General features: G+C 37.9%; 1 protein-coding gene across 1 annotated transcript; it reads right to left on the bottom strand.

Moving 5' to 3' along the window:
• Window positions 1-1,572: 1,572 nt before the first annotated feature.
• LOC105391080 (pH-sensitive chloride channel 2) lies at window positions 1,573-20,039 on the bottom strand. Its single transcript, XM_038109272.2, has 8 exons — window positions 19,816-20,039; window positions 7,009-7,195; window positions 6,337-6,649; window positions 5,217-5,372; window positions 4,657-4,812; window positions 4,161-4,326; window positions 3,694-3,892; window positions 1,573-1,980 (listed from the first exon to the last, which is right to left on the bottom strand). Exons 1-8 carry the CDS (start codon window positions 19,893-19,895, stop codon window positions 1,723-1,725), a joined length of 1,515 nt encoding a protein of 504 aa, XP_037965200.2. The 5' UTR covers window positions 19,896-20,039; the 3' UTR covers window positions 1,573-1,722.

Raw genomic sequence — 20,039 nt, forward strand, 5'->3', positions numbered from 1 at the left:
TGTCCGACCGGATTCGGTCACGGCGACTGTTACGGCTGGGGAGGGCGTCGGTCGTGTGCCCTCATATGACTTATGTAGCCGATCTTGGCTGTGAACGTGCGGTTGCACTGGCTACATGTCAGGATTCCATTGGAGTAGTGGTATTGTATGGCAGCTGGTGGTCTACTTCTGAGTTCGTCACGTTTGGCATCAAGAGCAGCTCTTCGTTTAGCCTCAAACTCGAAGATGTTGGTGTTGACAGTATGCCGCCACACGGCTCGGTCCTCAGCTTGCTCTTCCCATGTCGAATGGTCAATTTCGCAACTCTTCATGTGGCGTTTCTGCACGTCCTTAAACCTAAGGTACTGCCCGCCCTGTTTGCGCTTCCCTTTCTGAAGTTCGCAGTAGAAAATGCGTTTAGCCATTCTCTCCTCGGGCATCCGTCGCACGTGGCCACACCAGCGCAGCTGACGTCTCATCAGGTAAGCTTCAATTCCCCCAACATTACAGCGACGCAGTATTTCCGTGTTTCTGACACGGTCAGACCATTTGACGTTCAGAATGTTGCGGAGGGATCTCAGATGGAATTTGTCTAGCGCGCGGATGTGCTTACGATATGGGCACCAGGTTTCGGCAGAGTAGAGGAGATTCGGGAGAACAATTGCCATATAGACAGCAATCTTGGTTGAGAGCCTGATGTCATGCGAGCGGAACACTTTGGCCTGCAACTTCCCGAAAGCTGCAGCAGCAGCTCCGATTCTGCTGTTGACTTCAGGGTCAAGATCGTATTTCGCCGACACAGTACTACCCAAGTACTTGAATTTGTACACTTGTTTCAGAGAGTTTTCTCCGAGATTTATGTCGAGAGTCGAATTGACGGTGCCTTCTTCAGTGTCCATCGCCATGACTTCCGTCTTGCCAACACTGATTTTTAGGCCATACCTGCGACATGACTCGTCGAAATTGGTGATCCATTCTTGCAGTCCCTCTACTGAATCTGATACAAAGCACAGGTCATCGGCGTACATGATCTCTCTAATTGTGTCACAGGATACCTTGGTACGCGCTTTTAATCTGGCAAGGTTATAAAGATTCCCGTCTGTTCTGAATCGAATCTGGACACCGGCTGTTGAAACGCTTAGTGATTCATTCACTACCGCTGCAAAGTATAATGCGAACAAGGTAGGTGCCAGTACACAGCCTTGCTTTACTCCACAGGTGACGGAGAAGAAGTCTGATTGTTCACCGTCTGTACTGACGCAGCACCTCATGTCATCGTGCAGCAGTCGGAGAATGCGGACAAACTTATCGGGGCATCCAAGTTTACCCAACAGCATCCAGAGGGCTTCGCGTGGCACACAGTCAAAGGCCTTCTCAAGGTCAACGAAGCAGAGGAACAGAGGTTGACATTGCTCCCTACTCTTCTCCTGAATCCTACATAGTACCTGCAGCAAGCAGGTACCTACATCTGCAAATATAAGAAAAATGTGTTCATCTTTTCTTCTCTTCTGAAGATTGGCACAATAGAACAGTATTAATGAAGCAGTTACGCGAAGTTTACATAGGCCCAATACATAATAATGAATAAAATAAACAATAAAGGAAACACAACTTTCGAGATCCTATCAATAATGTGCGTCATATCGCGCGGCGAATCGTCTGAAACTTCATGCTGCGCCGTAGAGGCCACCTCCTTCCCTTGTTCCGTGTCTCCTTCCATAGCTTACTCCACCACAGACAAGATCATAGACAATAGACGAAGGTCCAATAGATAATGTTGAAGAAAACAAAAGCGAGCGGGAATATGATGCGGGAGCGTTTGTCGATCCAGGTGGCTATTTCTTGCGGCGTCATGGTGGTCCATGTGTGGTGCTTGGGCGGTGAGTCGTCGGAGCCCTCGCTGCAGTGGCTGGCCGCCTGGTTGTTGTTGGGGCCGGCTATCAGCTCGTCGTAGCTCTGGGTCGTGATCGTCGGCAAGTTTATGGCGGATGATGGGAAGCTCTGTGGAGGAGAGTGTAGGTTAATGATTGTGGTTGTGGTGTATGTTGATTTTGGGTAGCTAGTCAGTTTATTTTAGGTAACTTTATTAAACTATTCAACATACTATGGCTGTTATAGAACTTCACTTGAAAGTTTTTTTGAGTCATTAAGAAATTTCAGATTCGCAGGAATGTAAAATATGTAAAAATGTAAATGATAAATATACCGATGTCAATTTGCAATTAGGACTAAACAGACAGAGAGACATATTATTTCTCCCAAAAACTTAATAATTAGTCATGTATTTTGTAGATAATTTTAACTCGGTAAGTACCTGCTTAATTTAAGAGAGGGTTGCTTGTTTTTCCGCTATTAACAATGATGCGTCACAATTTTTTGTGAGCAAACTTCATATTCGTGTTCACCACCCCACAATTCGTATAATACACAGAATTCGCATAAAACAAATCAGGACCACCCCTAAACTTTCATAGAAAAACACAACATTATTGCGGCTTTGTAGCTTTCATCGATCGAGCTTGACACATCGTTTTAATTTATTTATAAATGCATTTCATACACTTCAGTTTAAATCAATTTATACTGCTATAAAAACAATCGCTAATAATGTCGGGCTATATTCATTTTTAGATTGTTTTTGTACCTAGATATTTTTGTGAGGCACTCTTCATGTACCTACGTAATCGCAAATAAACTGTATAGGTACCTACTTTAATTTATGTTTCTATTAAATAACTTATTTATGGTAAAAACACGTACAAGATATAATAAGCGTCTTTCTTTTGTTTATTTCTCATATTTTGTCCATCTTTTGCTTCTCACAGCACCCTCACCCTCGCGCACTCACTTCCCTCGCTCCCTCACCCTCTCTGCCACAGAGTAAATAAATCTGGTCTGTGGCATTTGACATTGCAACTTTCTTTTCGCAGTGATTTTGGATGGACATGGATACCCTACTTTCAGCCTAAAAGTAATGTTAGTGTTGAGGTTTGGGTTGTAGAAGCTGAAAATTTCAGCTGCCATCGAATTTCATTCTATTCGCAACTCGATTGTTTGAATCGGTGTGTCTGTTAGAAGTTAATACGAGTACGACATTAGAGCGATTGTATTATAAAAAGTTTAACTAAAGTACCTACCTAGATTTATACCAATTCATTAGTTAATTTCGTGGCTTGTACTGATTACAAAATACCTAATCGTACAACCGATTTAGATTGTTATTGACTGTAAAGTACGCGTTTACTTAATTATTTTTAACTGTAATTGCGTTTTTTATCATCAATTTATTTTGAATGTAGTTAATTCGGTTTAGTAAATTTTACTGCGTTAAGACACGAGGAATACTTACCTATTGCTCAGTTTGCTGGGTACATACATTCAAATCCACATATGTACCTACTAAAAAGGGTTGTAGGTATTTACCTACGTATAAATTACCTGGTCCATTGCTCATATTATGAAAAGCATGAAAACAACATAGTCAACATTAGGCAGTTACCGGCTTACTTAAAAACTTAGGTTTAAGTATATCAAATTCACAGGTCTACAACTAAATTTTATATTCTAAACAGCCAATAAAATTTACAGAAGTCGACTTGTACATTGTCCAACGGCATAAAAAGGGCAAGTATACTTCGGAATATACAGCATATTGGGCAAATTATTAATACAAAAGTCGATTTTTAGTAAACTTTGCTGTAAAAAGCCACTCACATGAACAGTGAGATAGTTGTTATAGGCCGGCCCGGCGGGATCCGTACTAGACTCCCGTTGTAAAGACGAGCAGGATCTCGACTTGGTGAGTTGTGGCGACGACTGGAGCTCCTTCTGTAACTCCTTGCGAGCCAGCCGTGGGGTCAATGTGCTCTTCAGGATGTACTTGCTGTTCACCTTCTTGAGGTTTACTATCTTTCTGCGGGGTAGAAGTGAGTGGGTTAGATTGTGGATTGCGATTACTGGTCATGAACGCCTGAATTATGTTGAGACTCCGCAATAAGGCATTGTCGTGCTGTGCTACATGCGTAGATACTAGCACGAGAGATGTCAGACAATGGATAAGTTTAATCATAGAATAACAAGTACATGGTCTAATGCAACGAGATTTGAGATATAGTTGTGGTTAGAGCTGCAGCACTCCGAAAAATCGTTGGCGCTAAAGTCAGATAACCAGCAGAACTTACTTCCTCCTCCAAATAGTATTGACAAAGGCGAACTCGACGAGCGCAGAGAAGATGAACCCCGTGCAGGCGAGGAACCAGATCTCGCTCGCCTTGATGTACGACACCTTGGGCAGGGTCTTCGCTTGAGAGGAGGCGAGCGTTATGAACGATAACATCGTGCTGGTGCCTGTAAGGAGAGGATTGGGGAGAGTTATTGGAGGTTATGATTAACGGACAAGACCCTAGTTATAGTTTATACATAACTATTTTTTGGTTGGTATTTTTCTGATTATGGGCAAGGTGTCTGATGATGATTGTCATCTATTAGATACCTATCTACGCTCTTCTTTGGATTAAACAACAATTTACCACACATGCAAATTAACTTAGAACCTGGCTGATAAAAAACAGATGTCATGTTAACTAGCTGACGGAAGTAAGTGTTTGACTTCTGATTCTTGTCGGCCAGGGACCAAGTTATTGCCCCGGTTTATAAGTCTGCGTTGTAGGAACTTACCCAGAGTTATCCTAGGCGCGGAGGCGTCGGCCTGCAGCCAGAAGGTGACCCACGACATGGCGACGATCATCATGGAGGGGATGAAGTAGTCCATGAGGTAGTAGCCCACCTCGCGGCCCAGCTTGAACGTGAACCGCAGCGCGCTGTAGTTGCCCGCTGGAATTGTGGTTTGGTTAATAGTTAATAGTGTGATGGTAGCAAAGAGAATAAGTATGTGGTTGATTTTATGAACACTTTACCTAAAATATGTAAAAATATCAAGACCATTAGTGAGTTTAGCGCTTAAATTCATTGCGTTATTAAGTTAAAAGTAGAACATACTTTAGTTACTTAGGTCTAACGACACAGTCTTTTGAGCAGTGACCAATAATTACGAATTAATTAGCCGCAGATAAAGAAACAATATAAACCGCAGATAAAGACAAAATCACGAATTAATTTTGTATCATATACATATAACATCTTTATAAGCGTTCTCCTTTTAAATGATAGATGGGGTTTGACCAAAAATCAATAGCAGAAACTTTAAAACATGGCCATAAAGGTTTATATGAACTTACTTCCGCCCAGCCTCATGTTAATAATATCCCCCTTGACGACGGACTCGTTGGTCCAGGAGTCGAGCAGCGAGTACTCGGTGAGGTGCAGCTCGGTGGACAGCCGCATCGGGTTCTCGCGCTCCCACATCATGCGCAGGCTCGACGCGTTGTACTTCCCTGGAATATGCAGCATACATTATAATAGTTTATAAATTGTAATTGGTAATCGTAAATTTAAACCTCCGGGAAATTACTTATAACGAAATTTAGGTTTACAATTCGGTTCAAGCAAGTAGGTAGGACTGAAGTTGGAGCTACCTACCAACCAAGTACCAACCATAGAACAACGCGGACTCGGGTGTACCCTCTTCATACTCAATGCTACCAACCGTGAATCTTTCAAAGAATGACTAGGTGTTTTTTTAGTTTGACAAGGTACAACAGTGTTATAGCTCCAACTTTAGGTCTTCCTACTTTTTTGGACTGAACTGTCCCATTGATTTGAGCGGATGGTTCTAGATTGTAACAGCCCTCTTTAGCGATGAGAGGGTAAACATGGTGGCTTGTACTATTTAGTTACATAAGTGTGAGCCAGATTTGTCGCCATTTTAGACGCTAATATGTATTACCATACGCGCTAATAAATATTAAGTATTAATGAATAATAGCTAGTAATAAGATAGGTAGACCTAGATACCTACTACAATGGGTAGGTAGACTTTAAAGTCACGATCACGGTTCTTCAGATGATGATGTTTCAAAACGTTTACGATTGATTTATGCTTCACCAGTCATTTATTGTATGTAACTTTTTTATCCTATCTTAGCTCTAGTTAAGTATTTGCTATTTTTGTACTACCAACGAATTAATTATTTATCAATCAGACTTGATTTGTTTTTAAATACTTTATAGATTAGAGACGCTTCATTTTAACCATATCTAATCCATCTAGTTTAGGGCAGAATGTAGACATCTTGTGGTTTCGGTAGTTCATAGGAATACAAAAATGCGTTTATAAGAAAGAAATATTACCTAGATATTACTATACCTCTTCTCTATTATTAGTTACCACAACATTCAGTCATCAGTCCACACAACCACTCTGTCTTCGGACAAAAACATAAAAACAACGAAACTTACAACTTTCCAAGTTCATCGCGCAAACTTGCTCGTCGAAGGGAAACTTCTGTAAGTTCATCCAGCAGTACAGCACTGCCTGCATCCTCCTGCTGAACAGAACCTCTCCATCAGGAGCTATGGAGATCAGCACGTCCTTGCTATCAGTGCCCATGACGCTGGACGACTGTTCGTTGGACATATAGAGGTGGGGGACCCAGATCTTCTGCCGCAAGTCGCTTTCGCCGATGATCTTCGTGCGGTGAGGGGAGAGGAGCTTGTAGGCGAGGCGCTCGTCCGTCCAGCGCAGTTGGAGAAGGAAGTGGAGTTTGAAGTTCTGGAATAGATTGGAGCAGTGGAAGGTTTAGTGCAGTTATTAGCTAAGCAACATTTACATATTATGCAAGTATACGATACTTCTATGTCTTTTGACAGTAAAGAGGGATTCAACCACAAAGATTTCATGGGAAGCTTTGCACGAGAATATATAATTCTGGCTTGCTGCTGGAATATATCTAAATAGAAGTGCGGTATCTCCTTATCAAGTCGGTGACAATTACAAGAACTAGACTAGGGTTCCACACCACGATTTAAGAATTATCCAGGCAGATTAGCGTCAGTGGCTATCTACCCATCATGCTCAGGACGTAAATAAAGGACCAGGAGGAGCACCTCTTCCAGAATAAAAAAACTCACGAGATCATGCGCCTCCGCCGGCTGTATGAAGTACACATAGGCACTCGCGTGCACATACACCACTCCTCCGGTCTGGTAGGTGGGCAGCAGCAGGCGGTCGTACCGGCACTCGTGGGCCAGCCGCGAGAGGAACTCCGACTGCGTCAGACTGTCCCCGTTCTCGGGAGGGGGACACTCCGCGGCTAGCCTGGGGATGAAGGGAGAGATGTTGTGTGAGGCTAATGCTGGTTGAAGATCAGAAATTGGGCTAGGTTAGTTGAGCTGAATCAGTTTTCTATGATTGTGTACTCACAATCATAGAAAACTGATTCAGCTCAACTAACCGCATAGTCTACGGTCTAAATTTGCATAGTCTACGGTGTACTCACCGTAGACTATGCGACAAGTATCGAAAACTGCGTCTGCTGCGCGAGCTAAATTTACTTAGCTTAGCTCTTGGCGCGTACCTACGAGTACATAAGAGTTAGGACCACATGCCATAAAAGTTGACTCCAGAAAGATCAGTTTAGATTTTTGATGTACCTAGTTCGTACTTACTCTTAAGTTTATATTCCTACTAATCTAACCCTTTGGCACAATACCTATACAATACACTATGTAACAAAGTAATATTTGTTGAGAGCATAATTATCTCTATCTTAATTTACGGATTTCCATACAAGGTCGTACGTAGCTCGCTGACGATGGTGGAGTCAATATTTGATCTAGATAACATTATGGACCAATTCGCTGCGGTATCAAGTATCAAGATTTGCACTGAGATTAAAGCGCTAAGCCGCTCGCTTTTGTACACTTTTACATTAAGTATACAACATATCTTGGTAAGTATACAACTTATACTTATTCTATGTGTGGGTACGGATACTATAGGGATATCTTTATTATGTTTATAGAGCAATGTAGATAATACTCTAACATTACAGTTTAATTAAATAGTCATACATGGGTAAGAAAAGAATGTAGGTACTATACCTATAGTTATGTGTTTAGTAAGTAGTTAGTTATTGGTACCAAATACAACAACTCACAGCAAGACATTAAGTATCGACATCACGGCCGCCTATCGCTCGTAATCGTCTACTGTTGGACATAGGCCTCTCCCCTCTCCGAAGGAACGCCACTACACTCCGTCGCCGGCCTTCCTCATCCAGCGACTACCGCCCAAATCCCTCTGCATTGCCAGGCAAGAAGCCTACAAAAATAAACCACTAGCAAAGTACCTAAGGGGTCTATGAAGGTAGGTTGCTAGGTAGATACCTATTTCCTTAAACAAAACTTAAATTAAATTATACTTATAAGATAAGAAAAGAAGTCATGTAATAATATTAGAGTCATGCGTTGTAGTTGTAGTAGGATCAGCACACAATAAAATGATGCATTCAGTTGAAAATACTTTGTTTAGATTAGGTTTAGTTATCTCCACGCCGGCGGTAGGTAGGAGGTACCTACTACCGTGCGAGTGCTACGAATAAGAGTAATTCTAGTGTCAACAAATTGTTTAATTAATAATTCATCATTATTTATCATAATATTACGGAGGCAAATGTTGACGTCGCCGTCGTCGCAATGAATAATTCTTCTCTCCTCAGTTACCGAGTTAATTAAATGGGTAGGTAAAAAAATAATTATAAATGTGCGACCCATGTACCTATAAGTATGTGATCAAATCTTAGATATTTGTTGGAAGTAGGTCTGAAAGTTCTTTTTTACTACTTTTTAATTGTTTATCAGAAGCAGAGGCGTATTGGCCCGATTGGCCCAGTAAATACCTACCTCAAACATAGGTCTTTTTGATAATTTATTGCCCGCATACAATATACGTCGTTTTCCTCATACTCATACCAATGCAGGTGCAAATAATTACCTACCCAGTTGAAGTATCCATTGAATAAAAGTGACTTATTGCTTCCAATATTTCAACGCCTTAAAATTCTGCAATGGCTGCAATGTGATTTACATTTACGTACCTACTGAAAATCAAAAGTATGAAACGTTAAATACGCTTCTTGTGTAAAAGGTACGAGATATTGTGAGTTGAATGACATTAACATTACTTAACGCTCAATATTTGGAAGCCACCGCCAATGCGGTCAAATTAAGTGATTCCCCACCACCACTGGTCCGTGGGATGCCTACCCAAATTCAATCAAACCCAATGCCTTACCTACCAACCTAGGTACCTATGAGTAGTATGACGCGAGAAGTCTCCCATAAAGTAATTTATCTTCATTATTGTGATGCTCGGAGATATTTGAGATAAGCGCCACAGAAACGCCGCTATTTACTGCCAAGTGAAGGCATCAATTAGTTGCTTGCTATGCCTTTACCTTTGCCAACAGGCGCCTTGACATCGTTTGATAGGGAAGTAGTTTACCGATACTGAACAAAAAGTAAATCAGCGCAAAAACCATTGTTTGTTACCTTTAGGTTGATAGTTCATTCGATAAAGTCACCTAATTAAACTTAATGGATAAGTACCTACTTAAATTAATTAAGTAGTTACCAGCAGTTTCAAGCACTTGCAAAATTTCTATATAGTTGCCTAAATATAAGGTAAGTAACTCTTTCTTTTTTTACTTAAGTAACTATGATTTGGTTACAACGCCAGAAAAAGGAAAGGTGCGGTAAGGTAAGGAAAGGAAAAAGGTTAGGTAGGTACCTACTTACTAATATCTAGTAACAACTAGTATACCTAATGTAAATATTCTGAAAAGTTCTGAAGGCATAAAACTACGTAGATATACCTACGTAATTTGATTAGTTATATATGTTGCTAGGTATGTAGCTTCTCACTAACACCTAAATTTAAATATGTTAATAGGATTATTAACTGAACGCTAATATGTCGCCAGCGAGTATTAGGGAATATGCGAGATAGAATGAATGTGCATGAGAAAACTTGCTAATTCGACATTCTAGACAGCGGAAAAGCCTGACGTGACGACGGATACAAAAGGTGCCATTAGGCAGCGTTCCCACTACGCCGGACCGGCAGATCTGCCGCGCCGGTAAATCTGCCGGAAGAGCTAGTGGCTGTACAATTTATATGAAGCTATTCACATTATCCCGGGTCCGGCATTTTTGCCGAGCCCGGCATTTCTACCGAACGTTTTGTCACTACGAATTCAAATTCATTGTCCAAATTCAACTGAGGACTGTCTGAATTTCTTCCGGGATCCGATGTAATGTGAACACTCTGTCCGGTGTCCGGTTTTCGGCAGATCTGCCGGTCCGGCGTAGTGGGAACGCTGCCTTAGGCCCACGACGACATAAGGTTGCAGCAGACGGCGACGTGTCGCAACGTCACTACTTACTGCCAGCTTCTATGTGCATATTTCAGATGTGTCGTCGAGCGCGAGCGTCATGTCGCTAGCCCCTAAATTAATCTCATAGAAATACCTACATAGGACACGTCGCGTCGCGTCGTCTACATCTTGTTGTCAATCTGCCAATCGGTACCATAATACTATACATACCTAGTATAGTTTACTACAGTCTGAGTCGCGAATAATTCGAGTTTCATTTCCGAGGTCGTCTGGAGGAAATTTATATTATTTGGTAACCGAAGCATATACCAGCGATCACTTAACCATTTAGGATTAAATTCAGGTTGAGGAATGCTAATGTGATAGGTAGGTATTGTGTTGTGTTTGCAAGTACCTGTGTAGGTATCGTGCACGACCTTTACATGTTTGTTTAATTGCACTCGTATATATGGACCGTTGTCTGAACTGAACTGCAACCTAAATGTGCCTGATATTGTCTGCCGGTTTCAAAACTGAGAATGTCTAGCTAAGCAGAATTTAATTATGCAATTAGATTCTCTGATTGGCTTAATTGCTGATTATTTCAGCAAGTGCCGATGTATGTACTACCTATTTATTACCTATTTGAGTTTTATTCATAGAAATAGTCAGGTTATTAATTAATAATTATACACCTTCACGTATACTGAAAGCACCTAATTAGCTTCAGTAGTAAATCTTATCAACCATCCTCTTAATCAATGACCATAAGAAACCACCATAAAGTAGGACATTCAATTCTCATAATTATTATCTTAGAGTGCTACACATGCGAAATACAATAAGCAAGACCTACACAATAATATGTATACTATAGAATCTATGTATAGAGGTATAATATTGCGAGTGGTTCCTATAGTAGAGACATTTTCCGGTCGGTTAGAGAAGGTTTTCCGCGGAAGGTCGAGGCACGGCGCATGCGCGCGGTATCTGCATCTGAATGACCGATAGTGCGCCCGCGCATCAGAGAAATTAAATTAAATAAGAGGTAGGCGGTTTCACGGATAAAGGGTGTTGGTAATTTGGTATAGTAAGCCGTACCTAAAGGGGTGCCACAGGCGGTCATTCTGATTCTTAATAATATTTAAGTAAGGTGTTTTGGTCACGTGAATTTCAACAGTGGGAACTGGTTTTATTTTCACGATTTTTTAAAAGTCGTAGAATAAAAGGTAAGTACTTAGAATGACTCTCAGAGTCATCTCCTTTCGGTTTACCATACCCTCATTGCAACAGCCTGTAGTTAGGTTCCTATACTAACGCTAACTATGTAAATGTATCCTACCTACTTCCGGTCTAGGTTGTAGTGTGGCAACACTTCCCCCTACCAATAAACGTCATTCTAACATCATACTTGGGTTTGATTGCGCGCGTCCTTAAATGGCGACCCTGCCAGCCGGCCTGCCTCCGTGGCAGTGCCGGCGGACCGAATAATAAAATAAATTAAAAACAAAAGACTTTTACCTACATAAAAAGTAGTGTGAGTGATAATGTTAGTAAAAATAAAATGAAAATGGACGATTCATATAATCTATAGGATTAAAATTCCAATAAATAATAATAATGAATTAAATATAAGAAAATTGAAGAAAATAAACATGACAATCAAGTGGACAAAATACAATAAAATTCTACAAAAACATGGATGGCGCCGGGAGACAAATTGGCTGCTGAGGAGAAGGCGCTGGGAGTGTGCGAGTCGGGTAGCAGAGGATGTCCTCCGAGCTACAGCTGCGAGGCTGGAGGAGGATGCTGCTGCCTGATGCTGCCCAGAGGGACGCGAGGAGCTGGACGCGCCCACAGTTGGACCCCCGCATATTCTACCGCCGCGCCACCCAGATGAGAAATTTATATTCTTTCGGAACATTACTTAGAAATTCAGGTTTGCAAATTATTTAAATTCTTTTTTTTGAGTTGATTTAAATTTGTTCAGTTAAATTCGTTAAATTTGTTAAGTTATTGTTGTCAAAATATAAGTAAAGTATTTTTGTAATTTTATGTAGAAGATGAATACATAAATATTTCAGTAAGAATAAATAGTATTCGAATGCTTAAATAGTAATTCAGTTCTAAAGTATTAATATTAGTAATTCAGTTATAAATTGTTGCATGTTTATTTTCTTTGGGAAAAGATAGATATCTAATTAGTTATTGACGCTTGTTGACGACTAGGTAATTTCATCAAGTAAATCTAGTAAAAATTATAAGAAAATCAAATACTTATCGTACGTGTAGATACTTATTGTCAATTGTTATATTACCTACATAATATTATATTTCATTTCAGGATATTTTATTTTACAGGTTTAGAGTACCTACCTAAATGCAAAATTTAATTTTTTCGAAAAAAAAAAAGACTTTGGTTTGAATAACAAAAAAAAAAAAATTTTGATTTCTAAAAGATAAACATATTGATACCGATAAATAATGGAACTCATAAAATTACCAAATAATAAAATATATAATAATAGAAAATCTTACCTTATTTTTTATAATTTGTTCGAAAATATTTTTTAATTTAAAATGTCTAAATTCCGTCAAAGTACTATTCAAATTTCAAAATTAAACTGCTAACCTAATCAAATTACAATAAATTTAATTATATACTTAAATAGATACATTTTTGTTTAAAATATAAAATAATCCAAATTACAAATTCAATGCATTCCACAATTTCCTATTTACTTACTTAATCACTTAAATTCAAAATATTCTTTGGTACTATAAAAACATTCCTTGACTAGCCATTTTTTTAGCTATATTTAAATTGATTATTTGCATTTAAAAATTAAACCGCTATTCATTTATTAAATCACATAATATTATAGATACGAAGATAAGAAATAATAAATAAAATATTTTATTGCACTTAATTTACAATTATAAATACTTAATCAAATAAAAAGAAAAATCAATTAAGTAATTAAATAATCCATTATGAGCCACATATTGGTGAAATGAAATGAATAGTACGTAAATATGCAATTCAATAAATACCTACAAATCTTTATATTTTAATTCTAGTAATAAAGTTAATACCGCGTTAATACTTATTTCATACCTACGAGTATGTTTAACCATAATCAAAAACAATAGTATTTTATCAGTAATTAGATGCAAAAAAAAACCGTAATATGATATTTTTCTTTTAATAGGGTATGTCATAGTTTCGTAACGCTAAAACCGATAATATTATTTTCCCGTTTATCTCATTATCTTATACTAATATCCCATAGAGAAGATAGCAATAATTGTATTAGACCTATTCTTATAAACTCGTATCAAAGTGCAATTACATATTTGGAGCGATGCTTAGCATTATTCTTCGAATACATATAACAAAAACATACTTCTCACAAAAATGGTCACACGCTCAACATATATCGTATTTATATCCTGCCAAAATAAATACAATGAAAATGTCTGATCGGTGAACTCATTGAAAATAAACCCTTCGATTTACCTAGTTGTAACCTTTGTCTCTGCAGGGCATTGTCCCTATAACGAGACGATCATGGCCTTTCAGTTTATGTGCACTTGGATATTTTGTAAAATGGTTTGTGATTAAATTAATATAGGCATAATAATATTAATATAGGCAGCTCACTTGGTTAGTGTTGAAACAGGATTTAAAATGTTCATAGAGGTGAAGATTACGGTTTATGTTATTTTTCAGTACTAACCTACTGTCTTATACAATTTATAGGTAGACACAATGTTAGACCAATATACATATTCCTAGGCCATAAATTAACAAACATAATCCAATTTTAATCATATAACAAACAACCTATCTACAAATATGCAGAAGAGATACTACCTTATAAAGTTCAGATAACAATGTAAGGAAAGACACATAGGGCTATAAATAATGGTACGTAATTTATTATAGGGTAGGCATTTGTATGTACTCGTACTTAGCAAAAAGAAAAGGTAACCGATTGGATTGCTTGCAAGCTCTAGTTTGTATTTTTTTTTGTCTATTAACTCAACTTACAAGTTTTTTTTTCTATAAGTAGGTACTAGTAAGCAATATTAAATTGGTTCACGTAATAATTACAGGTAGGCCCTCTATAAAGTACCTCGGTACATACCTATGTTGTACGACAAAGGATATCTAAGTAGGTAGTTACTGTACCGACTTTGGAAAAAAACTAATTAAAGAATCGATCGAACGTAGCACCTAGCAAAATAAAAAATTAACTAGGTCGGTATTTTTATAAGTAACTCTGATTAATATTATTAACAAATAATAATATATTTCATTAGGTACACTGCGATTCACCAAGGGTGACCAAACTGTCCAAAACTGCCGAAACAATATTGTAAGAGCTACTGACATGAGAGGAAAGCAGTTGTTGCTGCTTTCCAACGCCAACTATAATTCATGATCGGTTTATGTCGATCTGTCTTTGGCTGAAAGCTGAAACAAGCTGTTTACAGCACAGATGGATCCAAAATAAAATATAGATAGTATGTCAAAGGTAAATTGGTCAAGTCAAGTATCGTGAATCAATCTTAACCGACAAGTATTTTTCGGAATAAAATGACTTGCGATTGCGAAATGACCGAACAATTATTTATGGTACCTACTAAGAGTCATCTAGTAGGCACATACCATAAACTAGTTAGTAACTACTAGTAGCAACTAATAAGTAATCGATCGTGAATCGGAGGCTGCGGATGCCTAGCCTTGGCGGCGGTCGCCAGTCACATGATGTCGGATGCCTGTAGGGGTAACCCCGTAGTAATCTCATAAACATTAATGGTAATAAATTAGACGGGAAGTTCAATGACGTTTGTTTTGTTATAGAGTTGTGTTTACCTCATTATAATTAGTAAATATTTAGTAAAGAAGAACCTAATTAAGAGAAATTTTGAATACTCAGCTTTCCTTAATCCAACTAAAACCGGCTACTTTTCTAAGGTCGTCGGTCCTGCGGGCATCCCAGTTGACCCCACGCTACGTGTGCCTTTTCGTGAATCTCACTCGAGAAAGCATAATAACAACTATTTGTACCTACTTAAATAAAAACAGCCTACCGCCACATCTTAATTTGTATAAGTACTATCCATTTGATTACTTAATAAATTAAGTATATTAGGTATTATGTTAAATGCATAAGTACTAAGTATGTTATTACTAGTAGTCAACTAATAACCCAGGCATAAATCATCGTTGGTATTTCCCTTTACATAAGGTACTAGGACTTTAATCTAATTAGTCTGCGTAGTTAGCAAACCTATAGGTGTACAGAGTGTCCCTAAAAGTATGGATTAAATGAAAGTTATTAACTCATAAGCATAACTAACTTAATCACTAAAAAGCCTGAAACCAACAATATTTTTACGAAGAACTGTACAAAATATATATTTTTTGGGCATACAATATCCTTTTTCAACGACCTGTAGGTATATTGATGGTAAGTATCTATGGCCTCTCATTAAGAAACATGTTGGTACCTGGTGCACAATAACAGTTAAGGACATGCTCTATATGTTACATAATGTTAATCCAAGTCCAAGTTCTATATAGTTAATATATAATATATAGTCTGAATAGTGATTTTACCTCTCTATATAGGTAAACTTAGTTGGTCAAGTGATTTATTTATGGGAATTGTTTGTAAGCCAAAAGATTTTAAAATGATGAGCTGAGTGAGAGAGCTATCTTCATTTAGCTGCAAAAATATAATGTAGTTCAGTCACTAATAAAATACATTGCTTGCAAAATTACCCATTCTAATAAATGAATAAGAATTCATCATTAAAAAAACCGGCCAAGTGCGAGTCGGGCTCGCGCACAAAGGGTTCCGTAGTTAAATCAACCTATCTCAAAAACTATAAGAGATACTTTGATCAAACCAAAAATCGTTGAAAGAGTTAATTAGCATGCATCACCTCTATTTTTTTTAGAATTTTATACCCCGTAGTTATAAAAATAGAGGGGGGGGGACATACTTTTTACGACTTTGAGAGCTGATATCTCAAAAACCGTTCACTTTAAGAAAAATGTTTTTTAGAAAACTTTATATCATTTTAAAAGACCTTTCCATTGATACCCCACACGGGTATGTACATCGAAAAAAAAAATTTCATCCCTCAGTTACATGTATGGGGGGCCCCACCCCCAATTCTTTTTTTTACTATTTAGTGTCATATTTTTGTAGCGGTTCATACAACACATATTCCCATCAAATTTCATCACTGTAGTACTTATATTTTCCGAGTAAATCGGCTGTGACAGACGGACAGACGGACAGACGGACAGACGGACATGACGAAACTATAAGGGTTCCGTTTTTGCCATTTTGGCTACGGAACCCTAAAAACTAATCAGCCTGCATTTACGGAGGCAGAAGATAGTAAATCATATTTATGAATGGTAAATAAACAGAGTCAATGTTTTAAATAAAATAAAAGGATCAGATGGGTACTCAGGATTAGTTATGGCAAAATAAAGATGCTCAGGTTTGCTGACATCTGTACCTAAGTAGGTATCAGTTAAGTATCCTATTCATATGTTCCCTGTCTGATAGATAGGAGTACTTATTGTAAAGGTATAGAGGTAGTTAGGTTCACTACACTCATCGATATAGAGGATGTTGAAAAGGGTTTAGTATCTATGTAGAAAGGGGGTAACTGTGGGTGACACACTGTAAGTCATTTAGAATGACCCCCTGTGTCACCTTTCGCAACTTACTCATTATTAGTAACATATAAAAATAAAACGACAAAACAACGAAAACTAGCTAACAATGGAGAGATAACCGCTCATTCATACAATGAACAGGCAACGTTATTGTGATAAGTGATTATAATAATAAACAGATAATCAGAGTGTATTATGATCCAGGTGATGGGCTGGGCAGTTTTAATTCGATTTAGTAAGTACGTGGCTTAATTTACAGTTTACCAATCATGCAAACGAAAACAAATGCATCATATTAACTTTTTTATTATCATCATCAGCCCGTAGACTGCCACTGCTGGACACAGGCCTCTATGTATATCTTAAAAGTATTAAGTACTTAATTTAGTTTTGAATTCCGTAGTTTCTACGGGAACACAATGCAAGTTTGAGAAGCGAGAAGCAGCCTAGGTAAAACCTACAAACCGATCTAATTATTTATCTACGTGTCTACACATTATTTGTGAGTTATTACTATTAGTACCTAAGTAATGAGCTTTTCAAATTAACATATTTATTAGCGAATAACACTAATAGAATAAGAAAATTACGTGTGCATACAGAACAGTACGTCCGTAATCACTAACTGCCGGCGGACACAACAAAATATACTTACTCAAACGTGCAGTCGTATTAAATAACAAACAGTGCGGGTAATTTGTAAGGTAGCTTCATTATGACACTGTTAATAGGTAAAGCAGACCTCGTGACAAGTGATCAATACGGATAATCATGACAGAAAACAAACACCCTGTAACAATTAGTGCAAACACTACAAGTAGAAGGTCTAGAAGGTTGCCGCTGCTGGCTCGAGTGAAATTAAGACGTGATTTCTTTAGACTAATTAATACTTAATTAAGTAGGTACCGAAACGCTTTTTATGGTTGACGTAGAAGTTAATTTGAGAGAGACTGGATGTAACACAGTCTGAGACAAATAATCCTTACCTCTGTAAGAGTGACGATGCTGAGAGAGGTCAGCTATCATTGTATCGTGTACCTACCTCCTTACATAGGTACATAAGATTGATATCTAATGAAATTAGTGATTAGAGTCCCTTATTGCCATCTTTCAATTTATCTAATTGCTATAAAAGAGGTAAGTAAGTAAGTATAAGTATGTAAAACATTATTTGCATACTCCCATAACTCCCAACTGAATATTGATGCCACTTCCCTTCTACCTATTCCCGGTGGTCACAAAATACCGAAACAATCAATTTTCGCCCAAATTGAGGGATAGCTAAAGGAGATCAACAATAAACAATAGGTCGTAGACACATAATGTATTAGCTGCACGTGAAACGAGTCTAGAGCCAAAGAAACATAAGGACCAATGGATGAAGGATATGTATGTGTACCTACCTCTACAGTAGTATATATTACTCTATCTATGTCGCAGTTATTTGCCACATGATTGATAATAGCAAATACCTGATTGTAGATTAGTCTTATGACTTTATGACCAAACATAGAGGACCAAATGGCTTACAATGTAGGTTGCGGGAAGTCAGCGTATATACGGGTTCGTACGTAGTGGATGGCTAGACTTAACTTGCCATAATTTTATTGTAATAAGTAGCAAAATATTATAGTAATAGGTTAGTATTTAAAATAATTTTAAGGTAGGTAGGTATGTTAGCGTAGGTTTATGCTAATTCTGAGTATTATGTAACAGGTAAGAAGAGCGAATTGTTAAGATCGTTTTCTCGGTTTAAAACTGATTTCCTAGTAGCGTGTCTAATAAATACTAAGAGACATGTCCTTATCAGCTCAGAGAATACTAAACCACCTATGAAATGATTCATGGGCGGAACATTTTCAAGACTTGTAAATTTAATTGGTTTTTACTTTAACACTGGTTTTTAAAGTGGTCGGTAATTAATATAATGACCGTTTTAGATTTTTAGGCTACATTCATGTTAGGTATTTAGTCTAACAGTTAAATGTTTAAAAACATATATTTGTTCTAGGATATTTGACAATGAACTAGAACTAAAGAGAGCAATATACTCGAACTTGTCTCCTAATTGATAATCATCATTATTATAATGACATAAAATATTACCTATGTCCATGTACCCATGTAGGTAGGTACATCGGAATTAACATAATACCTGTCGGTGAAATGTGTGTGCAGCATAGCTCTACATGCATTATTTCATATGCCGCATAGAAGGTATTCCATATTTAAGACCTAAGTTGATGTAACAATGAAATACTTTTCTGATACGAGAAAAAAAAGAATTATATTTATTTAGTAGCAGTACTTCCCTAATTGCTTAATTCTATAATGTCTAGGTTAAACCAACGCAATTAAAGTTAGAGTTGACTTATCATAGTTATATTATGGAATAGCACGATTAAAAAAAACATTACAATACTCACAAGTGCTCACATTATCCCTGATCACTAGACTATCTACTTTTTATTCCGGAATTCCCACTGAAAACTCTTTGAGCGCGATGTGACGAAGCTAGTTAGATAAATCACTGATAGGAGGCCAGGGCGGATTTATTTAAATAATTATATTTTTAAAAGAGTATCAGGCTCCGGGACCAGGACCTTTAGGTCGGACCAAACATAGAGAAGCCGATTTAGCCAGATGCCCTTCAGTTCGGTCTTACGATTCAATTTCGAGCACGCACATCGATTGACCCGGAACGACCTAAGCTGCGTGTGAGTGCGCTATCGAAATTGTAGATACTAAATGAATACGTAATAAAATTACGATTTATTTGTATCGTTTAGTTTCGATTATAAATTATATTATCATTCGCATGTCATAAAAAAAAACAATAGAAGATAAACTTACGAATCATTCTGCGCCAGCGCCCCGGAGCTCTTACAAACTAATACCAGCACTAAGTAAATTAATAAAGTTCGTATGTTCATTATCAACGACTAGATAGAGGACGCGGGAAAAAAAACGCGCGTTGCGCGATCGACCGCCTTGCGCGGGAACCTTCCAGCTACTGCCGCCGCCGCACGACGAGGCTGTATAAAGGCTGCGCGCGCGCACCGAGGCTTTCTGAGCTT

Source organism: Plutella xylostella, chromosome 17 (assembly GCF_932276165.1).
Source record: "Plutella xylostella chromosome 17, ilPluXylo3.1, whole genome shotgun sequence".
In the NCBI taxonomy this organism is placed as follows: domain Eukaryota; kingdom Metazoa; phylum Arthropoda; class Insecta; order Lepidoptera; family Plutellidae; genus Plutella; species Plutella xylostella.